The sequence below is a fragment of the Salvia miltiorrhiza genome, chromosome 2 (assembly GCF_028751815.1).
Source record: "Salvia miltiorrhiza cultivar Shanhuang (shh) chromosome 2, IMPLAD_Smil_shh, whole genome shotgun sequence".
Taxonomy (NCBI): Eukaryota; Viridiplantae; Streptophyta; class Magnoliopsida; order Lamiales; family Lamiaceae; genus Salvia; species Salvia miltiorrhiza.
Window position 1 is genome coordinate 51310768 of NC_080388.1, and position 12397 is coordinate 51323164.

Genomic DNA, 12397 nt, shown 5'->3' on the forward strand with positions numbered 1-12397 from the left:
TTCACCTAGAAAATAAACAGTGAATGAAGGAAGCAAAAACCCTTCAAATATGAAACACATGAAAGCCAAAACCAGAAAAATAACCAAATCAAGGAAACTTTCCTCGAGCTTATTTAGCTATAAAGAGCATAATCTTCATACTTCAAATAGGTTTTCAGGGCAAGGTCGCCTAGAAAAACAAAAAATTAATTTTTTTTTAATAAAAGGCTGATGTGTATGGGTGTTCTTGCTTACAGTAGTTGGGCAGCTCATCATGTCTCTCTTTCTAAATATGGATATACATTTCTCCACCTTTTTATGAACCCAATTTCAATTTTGAGCCTAGTTATTTTCCCTCGTCTTCCAACTCCAGCTGCATATACATTTCTCAACAACAACCACCATATCCGCACTCTGCTCTGCTTCACCGCATTCTCTACAAGATGAAGAAGATGAAACATGAGGTTTGTATTGTTACTCCAATTTTTTGTGTGTTTATCGTATGCTTATTTCTTATTAAATATGATCTCTTCTCTTGATTCATTAGATCTCCGTTGTTGTAAAAAGATATGTTTGTATCAAAAGTAGATATTCTGCATTTAAGTTCTTGCTCAATTTGTTATTAGCCACACCAAATTCGCCTAATTATTTTATGTCGATGATTTTCCGGATGTATTAGGGTTTAGGTCTAAAATCAGTTTTGATGAAGTTGAGTTTTTACGCTGAGATTGGGGAATCTCTTTGGATTAACTGTAGCTGTATATATTCTTTGATAAGAGAGGTCAAAAATTAAGAAAACAGAGAGAAACTGCTCAAAATCCCAAAATGGGCCAAGATTTATTCATTAGGCCTAAAATCAGTTTGATGTTGTCGAGTTATTACGCTTTCAAATCTGATAAAAATAGCTAATTTTGTGAAATTGGGTATCTCTTTGTAATAACACTACCTATCTGTATTCTTTGATCAGAGATGTAAAAAATCAAAAAAACAGAAAGATGCTGCCCAAAATCCCAAAATTGGCGAAGATTTCTTGACATTTCTACCATCAGAAATCATAATCAATATCCTCTCATCAAGACTCCCTATTCGCACCACGATGAGCTGCACGGCTGTTTGTAAGCCATGGCTTGATCTGCTCAGGACTCCCGAGTTTGTGAAATCCCATATTTCTAAATCAGTCCCAGGCCTCGCTGTCTTTTTAGAGGGAGAGTACGCAAAGCCATACAAAGTCTTTGAATATGTCGATGAGCTTAGTAACCCTAAGCGCCGTGTGCCTCGTTGGAATATGACATTGAACTTCAACCTCCCCATTGATAAGCCCCCATATAGCTCTGTTGATGGCTTGCTCTTCTTGTGTACTCGAGGCATGATGTCTCGTGAGATTTTCAAATCTGGTATCTTCAGGCAGGAATTTATTAGGTGGCCTCGTGATCTCTTTATATGCAATCCAATCACTCGCGAGTACATCAAGCTTCCATGTCCCCTGGAGTTCTCCTCCTCGAAGTCTAAAGTTCATATGGACACTTTTGGATTCGGGGTGAGCAGAACGACCGGTCAGTATAAGCTGGTTCGGGTTTTCCATGAATGGATTCTGAATAAAAGATTGGTGTTGGCAGAGCTTGTTGAGCCGAAGTTCCAAGTATACAATGTTGGAAGTGGATTGTGGAGTGGGATCGCTTGTGTTGGCCCGTTCAAGTATGAAGGAAATGCCAAGGGGGCGTTTCTCAGTGGGAATATCCACTGGTTGGTAAGGGATATGTACGGCTCCTCTGTGTGGATTTCATGCTTTGATCTCGAAACTGAAATTTTCAGCACCTTTTCTCCTCCGCCTTGTCGTCGTGATGATCGTGAGGAATGCTTGAACGTGTCCACTTTGAGGGATTGCCTATGTATGTGCGATAATACAGCTTACGATGAGATTGTTATATGGTTGATGAGGGATTATGGAGATGACAAGTCTTGGACAAAGGAATTCGTCATCCGCAAAAAGGATCTTGATTATAATGAGGGACTTATGTGCCCCATCAAAGCTTTCCAAAATGGTGACATCTTGATGGCGCTGGAATACAGCAAGCCCTTGACATTATACTTCTCCAGCAAGACTAAAACGTTTCGCCACGTTGATCTGTTTGGATTGCAGAGCTGTTTCTGCATCCGCACAGTCAGTTACGCCCCGAGCTTTCTTCCCCTCAAAACTCTCGCCGTCGACAACGTCAGCTCCTTCTGATTCCAGACTGCAAATCTAAGTATGGGGGGCTGTTTGGCCGAGTTTATTAGCTCCTTAAAACATCTTAGATCGATATTTAACTTGCTTTCCTTCATGATTCTCCTCTCTGAGGTCAAGGCTGTTGATTTATATATTTACTAGAATTCTTCAGTTTATCACTAACAAGACTTTTTCTCATATTAGCAAGATCCTACGTTATTAGGAATTTTTTATTTTGTCCAAGATTTCTACTTGCAGGAAACCAGAAAAAGGAGGGCAAGAGATGTCTTTTTCTCAGTCTATTATGTCTCAATTTTTTTTTGAGGAATATTATGTCTCATTATTAATTTCACTATTTTATAATCTTTGTTTCTAAAACAAAAAAAATATTATTATATAAATGAATTCAACAATTATATAAAATTGGGGTATAATAATTTTTTAAAATTTCAATTTTAAGTGATAAATATTAATTAGGGTTCATTATATAATAGAGGAAAAATTCACCTGTTGCATCAAATCTATACATCAAGAAAGGGAAGGGTTTTACAAGTCGTTTGCAACTATGGATGGTCTCAAACTCTTAGCATTATCCGAGAGAAAGAGACACCACAATATTTTATAATTTCTAATTCTTTCAGTTGTATGGATTTAACCATAATTTATTAAAGTTATAACTATAATTTGACCACAATGGTGCTGCCTGCTAGTTCATTAAGGCTAAAGCTGGTTTCAGCTTAGTGGTCGATTATTGGTCAAGTGATAAGGTTGAGCACCAAAATCCCTCCTTAGTAAAAGGTCTTCAGACATAAGGCAACACCTCTCTCTCTCTCTCTCTCTCTCTCTCTCTCGAAGAATGCAATAAATGGAGACGAAAACTAACAACAGAATTGGCTATCAGTCAACTCAACTTAGAACTCATAGCCTCGAGAGCAGAACAGTCGACGGTCACAGTAGAAGCAATAAAAAGAGTAAAAGATCTCTGAATAAACTAAGTCTATGCAACAGTTTACAACTTGACATAACAAATAAAAGCATATGCCCCTACCTCGTGCATACGGCACCTTCGTTCTGTATTAACAGGTCCTCAAACCCGTGCGTTGAGCATCTTCATTCGTCTTACATCCTCGGAGCTTAACTAGACAAGGTGATACGAGAACAAAATCTTCAATCTCCCATGGTACGGCAAATCTAAAGCGTTAGATCTTTAGGATCCTCGATTATCTTGGCCAGGGTTTGCAAGAAGGCCGCTAGGTCAGCACCATATATCACACGATGGTCTGCTGTTACATTTACCTAGAAATATAGCAAGCCAGCATATTAAAGGAGTGTTGAGAAGTTCTTATAAGTTAATGGAAATGGATATAAAGTTTCTGTATAATCATCTATCACGAGTGTATGAGCTCACCTGCATCTGAGTTTTCAGTCCAATCCGGCCATCCTTTGTACCAACAAGAGTCGGTTCAGAAGCTCCCACAGCCATGATCGCACCCTGTAGAAAATGGAAATCCCATATATGGTTTGATATTTCCTAAGATATAACACACTACACGCAACACAAGCATTCCTTCTTAATTTATATACGTGAAATGCTTACAGTTCCCGGTGGCAATATGGCATCAAAGCGATCCACGCCAAACATTCCAAGGTTAGACAGTGTGAAAGTGCCTGTGAAGCAATGAAACAACCATGGTAAGCATGAATCAACTGCAACGAGCGGATTTGGAGCAAGCCGTGTCATCTAAGCAGGCACGAGCAATGAGGTTAACAAGTTACCCGAATTATATTCTTGAGGCTGGAGCTGCTTCGCTCGTGCCTTATCAACCAACTCCTTCCACTTTCTCGACAATGAATAGATATCAATCTAAGACAAAAATAAAGGGGACGACAAATAGGATGAGCAAAGTGAAAGAAGGGCAACCAACGCAAACACACTCTCCCAAAAACTTGATAGACAAGGGCATTATTCAACCTTGTCAGCATCTTGAAGTACTGGTGTGATCAAACCACCATCTATGGCTACTGCTACTGCAACATTGATATGACTGTTATATGTAAAACTCTTGCCGTCTCTGCAGCTGGAATTCACAACGGGATGTTGGACCAGAGCAAGCGCCGTAGCCTTGGCCAGCAATGCTGTCATAGTCACTCCTTTAGACTTGATCTGAAAAGGTATCAGCAAAGATTACAATGATCTAAACAATCTGATCCATAAAACCAAAAAAACAAGCATTCCTTAGAAGCAAAACCTATTGAGACACCACCAATTCGATCAATTCCCAAACCAATCTTGTCTAGGTTGCAAAGAACTAAAAATTATCCCCTCATGTATCGTTTTCCCTAAAACTTGTTTCTTCAATAAAACTGCAGACAAGATCATGTCTTAGATAATCTATATAACTAATAAGGCAGTCTATATACTAACTTCTACAAACTTCAAAGCATTTTGCCAAACATTTTCTCAAGTACCAATCTTCTAAAAACCTCTTCCTCTTATCCAAGTTATATATTGAGTTATGCTTTGACATAGAAATTTCAAAGAACAAAACTAGACAAACCTCCACCAAAATGGAACTTTAAGGGGGTGTTTGTGTTTTAGGATAAGCCTAGATATATACAAATAGTATAGGCTAATCCGTTGTTTACTAAGATGGATTGGAACTCTGGAATATCCAAGGCCCTTGATAATTTCTATCATTTGAGCTAATTTTGCTTGATTAACATCCTATTGAAAGCGTGAAATTGGAAAGATCATAGTAACGAGCATAAAAATACTCAATCATGTATCTTATCAATCATGAAAACAAACGCCCCCACAAGTATTTCGCTAAGAAAACGACAAAACGAAGCAATCAAATGAAGCAAAATTACCTTCTTGTATAAAGCATCAAGAGCATCTGTTGTGAAAGTATACCCCACTCTGAATGTTGGCACGGCCAAGCTCTCAACCATGTTCCTACTCACAGCACTCTGCATCGTCGTGAATGGCACCACGGAGCCCAACTCCACGCTACTCGGCTTAGCAGCCGCCGCTGCAGCCGTGGTGGTGGCAGCGCCCAGATTCACAGCAGCCAAAGCAGCCTCCACATCCTTAGCCACCACCCTCCCATTTGGCCCGCTCCCAACAATTCCCTTCAAATCCACCCCCAAATCCTTCGCCAGCTTCTTCGCGTAAGGCGAAGCCACCACTCTCTTCCCCCCTTCAGACGCCGGGTGCACAGCCGACCCCACTGCGCCCGCATTGCTGCTGGCACTAGCCACAGCAAGCGCAGCAGAAGGAACTGGGCTCGGCATTTCGTCGACCACCTTCGGGGCGTCATTGCTTGCGGCGGATACGGGAGCGGAAGTGGGAGAAGATGATTTCTTCGATTGGGCGAGGGCGATTTCTTCCTCAGTCTCGGCGAGTAAAGCGATGGTGGATCCAACCGCAGCTGAAAGACCCTCGTCGACGATAATGGCGGCCAAGTACCCATCGTAAAACGACTCCACATCCATATCTGCCTTGTCGGACTCGACCACCACGACTGATTCGCCCTTGGCCAGCTTATCCCCCTCCGATTTGACCCAGGAAACGATTTTCCCCTCCGTCATCGTGGAACTGAGTGCCGGCATGAAGATTTCCCGGATCTTGGATTGAATCAGATGGGGCTTTCGGGGGAGATAGGCTGCGCCGCCGAGACGGCGGCGGAGGGAGGGAGGAGCGGTGGGGACGAAAGAAGTGTGGAGGAGGTGGGAATGAGACATGGTTTTAGCGCGAGAGAATTGGGGAGAGAGAGAGGGGGAGGAGGCAGAGAAAATGTTTGATGAAATGGGTGTTAGAGTATTTGTTGTTAAAAAAAAGAGAGTGGTTTTCTTGAACGCATCGAAGGAAGGAGGCGGAGCTTCCTAGGCTCAACCAACTTTACCGGCATTGTCAAGAAATACTGATGAGAACTGGAGTGTGAACTGTATTCAATTTTTTTTTATATATATTTTTTTTTTCGTTCATTTATATTAATATCGAACTAATACAAATTGTACAATATTGAGTGTTATTTAGATTATAGGTTACCCAACTATAGCTTTTGGATCACAAATTAATTAGATAGTTCAATAAGAATGTTAAATTTTTTTCTTTTAATCTACACAAATGGAGGTTTGTTAATTTTGTTGTTAACCTGTTTTCACCATATTTCCTTTGGTATTTCACTATCGAATTTAAATAAGTATAAACAAAAATAGTAAAGTTGAAATTTAATAATAGTATTATTTGTATGAAGAACTCATGAATAGTACCCCTTAAAAAAAGAATTATAGTCAGAATAAGTGGGTAATTATACAATCTTTTTCAGAAGTTGGGGAGACTGCATGATCACTCATCCAAGGGACGTAAAAGAGAACAACCAGAAAATTGAGGGCCTCATTGCAATTATCACAATTAATCTTGTATAGAAACGTGTTACGGTTGATAAAAGCGCTATTAATGTAGCGGGGCCCAGATGAAAACCGAAGAGATAACGCGCGCAGCAAAAATCTTGAACAACACCGGAATTTCTCGGAGCAGCCCATCTCATGTTGACATGTTCTATGGATTGTCATCTGCAAATCCGTAAAACTTCCCAATTAATTTCTTCTTGCGACATTCTAAACCCCTCCAGAATTTATCATCTGCCGTTCTTAATTCCTGTTCCGAATTCTAGAACGAAAAAGGCCGAATCTTGGAAGTTATCATCCACGAATGGCGAGCAATCGGCTGTTCACGATGAAGCCCATTTGCCCCAACTGCGCAAGAATGGTGCTTTGAGTTTAGATGGTGGTAGTAGTGGCTACCATAAGATGGCAAGAAAGAGGAGGGTGTTTTTCTTGGATGTGAATCCGTTGTGTTATAGAGGGAGCACTCCTAGTTTGGACTCTTTTGCTCATTGGATTTCCCTTTTCTTCTCCCAAGTCAGCCTCAATGACCCTGTCGTAGCTGTAAGTATCTTTTCTTTGTGTGTGTGTGTGTGTGGAGAGAGAGAGAGAGAGAGAGAGAGAGCGAATCATCACCTGTATGTAATCTGGTAAACAGGCTGCAACTTGATTAACTGCTTTGGTATATGTATGCATCATGCATTTGTTGATGTGTAGAGAGAGAGAGTAACTGCTTCTTTGTGTGTGAACTGATAAAAAGGCTGTATGTTGTTTATCTGCTTTGGTATATGTATGCATTATGCATTTGTTGATGTGGAGAGAGAGAGAGAGCAAATGCTTCTTGTGTATGTGAACTGGTAAAAGGGCTGCAACTTGATTATCTGCTTTAGTGTATGTATGCATTATGCATTTGTTGATGTGTAGAGAGAGAGAGAGAGAGAGTAAATGCTTCCTTGTATACAAAATGGTAAAAAGGCTGCAACTTGATTATCTGCTTTGGTATATGTATGCGTCATGCATTTGTTGATGCGTAGAGAGAGAGAGAGCAAATGCTTCTTTGTATGTGAACTGGTAAAAAGGCTGCAACTTGATTATCTGCTTTGGTATATGTATGCATTATGCATTTGTTGATGTGTGTATTCTTTTATATTTTGTTGTTCGCTTGTTTATATGTGATGGATGGAAGGATATATGAGGTGGAAATGCTGCTTTTATGATTAGCAATAACATATCATTAATGGTGGTGGCAGTTTAGTTCTTTTAGTTCGATGGAGTTTGAAGGATGTTGAGTTGATTTAGCTTTCTCTTTGGTTATCATCCATTTGCTCTTGTGAAGTTCAATAGGCTTCTGTTTCTCGTATGAGTTGGATTCGTGTGGTTATGCCGAATGTAGTACCCATTGCTGTATAAAACTATACAATATTTGGTGTGTTACTCCACATATGTACGAGCACGGTGAAGTGGTTGTTGCTACTATCATATTCATAACAGAAGAGAGATTATTTACTTCGTGTATAGGTCCTCGATGGTGAAGGTGGCAATGAGCACCGTAGGCAGCTACTACCGTCGTACAAAGCAAACAGGAAGAAGATGTTGCAGCAATTCCCAGCTGCTGAAATGTCAACTTGGGCTTCTGTTGGAAGATCGAAAAAACTAGTTATGGATGTTCTTCAGAAGTGCAATGTCCCGGTGAGCAATCATGCTTTTTATAACGTAGTAGGAACAAAGAATTTGGTATCATATTGAATACTCTCTCTTATATGAAACTTGTAGGTTGTGAAGATTAAAGGGCACGAGGCAGATGATGTTGTCACAACACTTGTGCATCAAGTGCTGCACAAGGGATATCAAGCTGTGATAGCTTCTCCTGACAAGGATTTCAAGCAGCTCATTTCAGAAGACGTTCAGATGGTTATGCCCATCCAAGAATTGGATAGATGGTCCTTTTACACCTTGAAACACTATGTTGCTCAATACAACTGCGACCCACAATCCGATTTGAGCTTAAGTAAGTCTTCATTGCACAAGGCACTAACCTATAAAACAAGTTTTTCGTCTAAGGTTGTATGTTATCGCGTCTCACAGTTGTATCAGTCTTAACTGCCTGCTCACGAACTTGTTGTGTTAACTACTTACAGACCTTTTGAAGACGACTATGCAAACTTTTGAGAAGAATCAGTAGCACTGCGATAATTAGAAAACAGAAGAAGCAAACTGTAATTTTTGTTATTAATTATTTGTGGGCAGGGTGCATTTTGGGCGATGAAATAGATGGTGTTCCCGGCATCCAGCATCACGTTCCTGGTTTTGGCCGTAAAACTGCTTTAAAGCTCTTGAAAAAACACAGGTCTTTGGAGAATTTACTTAGTGCTGCCAGTGTGAGATCAGTAGGAAGACAATATGCACAGGAAGCACTAACAAAATATGCTGATTTTCTGCGAAAGAATTATGAAGTTCTTTCTTTAAAGAGGTAGTAATTCATATTCTCTTTTTCGATAATCATTTTGTTTGCAGATTTTCATGCTCATTATTAAAAAAATATACAGGGATGTGAATATCCAGATTGAGGAGCAGTGGCTGGTCACTAGAGATGCCCAAAATGACTCGATAGTCTTATCCAGCTTTATGGAGTTCCTGAGTAAAACTCGCAATAGCAAATGGCAGTATAAATCTCAGTCCCACGGTAAGAAGCTAGCTTAGCTGAAATTCTGCCTTACCATTTCATACATTAAATGGAACTTATTTCTATTTTCATGCACTTTATATAATATCCTTTCTGCTCTGTGGTTTAGAATGTTTAGGTTTTATTGCTTTCACGTGTGTGACACATGAACTACTGTGCGCTGATTAGCCTTCCTTGAGAATACGACTTGCAACAACCTACTGCCCTACAAGTGACCTCGTACTTTTGCGAGCAAAACTGACTCCTAATAATCCGACACTACTTCTGATATTGTTTGATATATATGGATGGTGAGACCCTGATATCTGAATTCTAATATAATCTTCTAATCGATTAATTGAACTTCCTCTTAGCTAAGTTTTCTTTCTATTGCTGATTTGCTTCATAGGCTTGCACGCAGTGTTATATCGTGTCGTAACCAAATAGATTGCAATCTGCTTGTGATTTACTAGGTATCACTCTTCTAAAGCATATCAAGGTTTTAGCAAAAAACAAAACACAAAATATCTACGATGTCAAAATTAAGTAACGATTTCGGGTGCATAGAAAACATATACAATATTTACATATCATGCCAAGAGGCATTTAGTATGATTTATACAAAACGAACATCGTAAAAACATCATAAAGTTGCTAATTTCTAGGCAGAGTAAAACAGAAGGTGATTGCAATGAGAGAGGTTACTAGTAACACGAAATAGTCACCACCTTCGACTTTTCTTAAGCTCAATGGTGAATAACTCCTGGCTTCCTTTCCAAGAACCTATGTTCACAAATAACCAATTATGTGATTGCACTTGTCAATGTGCTCATGGCTCATGAACTAATAATTGGTTATTTGTGAACATAGGCTCTTGGAAAGGAATCCGGGAGTTCTTCACCATTGAGCTTAAGAAAAGTTGAAGGTGGTGACTATTTCATGTTACTAGTGACCTTATTTCTCCTTGCAATCACCTTCTGTTTTACTGTGTTTTTGTTACTGGGTTTGTTTTGTATATATCATACTAAATATGCCTCTTGGCATGATATGTGTATATTGTATATGTTTTTTATGCAACCAGAATCATTCCTTAATTTTGATATCGTAGATACTTTGTGTTTTGCTAAAAACATTGAGATGTTTTAGAAGAGTGATACCTAGTAAATCACAAGCAGATTGCAGCCTATTTGGTTAAGACATGATATAACAAGTACTAGGTAATTGAAATTGTAGAGGAACCTATCAAAGTCGTTACTCCATTGCAGTCGTAGTTGTATATATATGACGAAGAACCTTCTTTGGTATCTTTAATTGCAGTGCGATAATAAGCTCATTTCTTTTAGTTTTCAGAGTTCTTCCACCTGTTATGCAGACCTTCGGATTTCTGATATTGAGATGTGTACATATGCCATCATTGAGTATATACTGTTATGCACCTAACGATTTGTATCTGATTTCACTATTCTGTTTTCAGAAGTTTCACAGAAAATATGGATTGGAGAAGAGGGTAGAGAAGTAGGACCTTCCTTTCTCGTTCCCACTGTTTTCTGTTCGTCAGTTTCATGGTTGGCACTTGCTCAAGTGGCACGAGCAAGTGAGGAAGTAAGAGCAAATGCAGTATATGAGGTCGGGGAGCTGTTTGAATTGGGAATCCAGCTTTCCTACTTGCTTTTACTTCTAGCTTTACTCGGGGCTGGGACCTTCTTTGTGATTCGTCAAGTCCTAGTACGAAGAGAGCTTGATCTTTCTGCAAAAGAACTACAAGTAAGCTTTTTTGTATAGTCATGTTGTCATTCTTCGAATAGTCTACGTATCCCATACACATGTGAAAATCTGCGATTTAGACTTCGTTTTAAACTGTAGTATGCTTGATAAGTGAGGTTATGAGGTATTAGGCAAAGATTTGAGAAGCTTGGTTCTTGTTTCCTTCACCCGAATTCTTGCTACTCTCTCACCTTTTACAGTACGCAGGAGCAAGTTAGAAGTGGTGATGCTAGTGCAACGGAGTTATTCGAGCTCGGAGCTGTGATGTTGAGAAGAAAGTTTTATCCGGCCGCCACCAAATACCTCCTTCAAGCAATCGATAAATGGGACGGGGATGACCAAGATCTTGCTCAAGTACACGGCTTACCTCAATATCCCTTTCTTTTCTTTTCTTTCTTTCATTGTTGAACAAATAACTTTAAAGATCGTGTGGCGGTGTACTCGAACCTGAAACCTTTGGCCTCAAACATCAACCACTTTAGACACACACCCTCAATCTCCTTTTGCACCATCATCTTTTGTCAGTAGCTCGACACCGTGCTGACCTTTTTCAATCCGTCTCGTGTTTTTCCAGGTCTACAATGCCCTTGGTGTGACCTACATCCGTGATGGGAAAACGGACAAGGGCATCGCTCAGTTTCAGAACGCTGTCAAGCTCCAACCGGGATATGTCACGGCCTGGAATAACCTTGGCGATGCCTACGAGAAGACCAACGACCTGAAATCCGCACTCAAGGCATTTGAGGAAGTCCTGCTCTTCGACCCCAACAACACGGTTGCCCGTCCCCGGAGGGACGACCTCAAGGCGAAAGTCGACATGTACAGAGGCGTTCCGGTGAATGTGAAGACCAAGAAGAAACAATGATCATATTGTAAGCTTGTTTTAGATTCAGCATCTTCTTTTGGTCAATGTTGGTTAATTTGCTAGTTTTTCTGCCTGTTTTTTACATACTGGGATTTCGGCTATGCAAGTGTGCAGGGATCAATATTGGCTGTGACTTTATATTTATTACTCCCTCCGTCCGCCAAAAGTGGACCACTTTTACTATATCGGGCGTCCGCAAAGAGTATACCACTTTCCTTTTATAGAAATGGTCCCACCATTCACTTTAATCTTTTATCCTTACAAACACTCTTTATTTACAAAAAAACCACCCCAAATTCAATCTCAACCATACATCTCATAAAGTGGTGGGACCCTTTCTCCACTACATTAAAATTATCACCAATTTTATTAATTCCCGTGCCTAGTCAAAGTGGTCTACTTTTGGCGGACGGAGGGAGTATTATTTTTTTAAGAGCGTAATGAGATCATTGTTTCGTGCAATGCAGTATTATGATTAATAGATCCCATTGCACTAGTATACTGTGTAACTAATAGGGGTGAGGAATTCTCT

The 12397-nt window shown here is 39.9% G+C and overlaps 3 protein-coding genes across 3 annotated transcripts; 2 read left to right on the plus strand and 1 right to left on the minus strand.

Moving 5' to 3' along the window:
• Positions 1-59: 59 nt before the first annotated feature.
• LOC131010069 (F-box protein CPR1-like) lies at positions 60-2388 on the plus strand. The gene is made up of 2 exons (XM_057937460.1): positions 60-443; positions 947-2388. Exons 1-2 carry the CDS (start codon positions 423-425, stop codon positions 2204-2206), a joined length of 1281 nt encoding a protein of 426 aa, XP_057793443.1. The 5' UTR covers positions 60-422; the 3' UTR covers positions 2207-2388.
• A 676-nt stretch (positions 2389-3064) lies between these two features.
• LOC131010070 (dihydrolipoyllysine-residue acetyltransferase component 5 of pyruvate dehydrogenase complex, chloroplastic-like) lies at positions 3065-6191 on the minus strand. Its single transcript, XM_057937461.1, has 6 exons — positions 5057-6191; positions 4158-4349; positions 3962-4049; positions 3783-3853; positions 3594-3677; positions 3065-3481 (listed from the first exon to the last, which is right to left on the minus strand). The coding sequence occupies exons 1-6, from the start codon at positions 5927-5929 to the stop codon at positions 3377-3379; spliced, it is 1413 nt and encodes a 470-aa protein (XP_057793444.1). The 5' UTR covers positions 5930-6191; the 3' UTR covers positions 3065-3376.
• Positions 6192-6659: 468 nt separating this feature from the next.
• Positions 6660-11986, plus strand: LOC131010071 (uncharacterized). The gene is made up of 8 exons (XM_057937462.1): positions 6660-7138; positions 8093-8263; positions 8348-8582; positions 8822-9044; positions 9121-9257; positions 10711-11000; positions 11208-11354; positions 11575-11986. Exons 1-8 carry the CDS (start codon positions 6737-6739, stop codon positions 11863-11865), a joined length of 1896 nt encoding a protein of 631 aa, XP_057793445.1. The 5' UTR covers positions 6660-6736; the 3' UTR covers positions 11866-11986.
• The last annotated feature ends 411 nt before the right edge of the window (positions 11987-12397 follow it).

Coding starts and splice junctions, on each gene's coding strand:
- LOC131010071 (XM_057937462.1), top strand. CDS start 6,737: ATGTTGACATGTTCTATGGATTGTCATCTGCAAATCCGTAAAACTTCC. Junction 7,139..8,092: donor TCAATGACCCTGTCGTAGCT/GTAAGTATCTTT, acceptor CTTCGTGTATAG/GTCCTCGATGGTGAAGGTGG. Junction 11,355..11,574: donor ATGACCAAGATCTTGCTCAA/GTACACGGCTTA, acceptor GTGTTTTTCCAG/GTCTACAATGCCCTTGGTGT.
- LOC131010069 (XM_057937460.1), top strand. CDS start 423: ATGAAGAAGATGAAACATGAG. Junction 444..946: donor TGAAGAAGATGAAACATGAG/GTTTGTATTGTT, acceptor TTCTTTGATCAG/AGATGTAAAAAATCAAAAAA.
- LOC131010070 (XM_057937461.1), bottom strand. CDS start 5,929: ATGTCTCATTCCCACCTCCTCCACACTTCTTTCGTCCCCACCGCTCCT. Junction 4,350..5,056: donor TTGATGCTTTATACAAGAAG/GTAATTTTGCTT, acceptor ATACCTTTTCAG/ATCAAGTCTAAAGGAGTGAC. Junction 3,482..3,593: donor GACTGAAAACTCAGATGCAG/GTGAGCTCATAC, acceptor CTATATTTCTAG/GTAAATGTAACAGCAGACCA.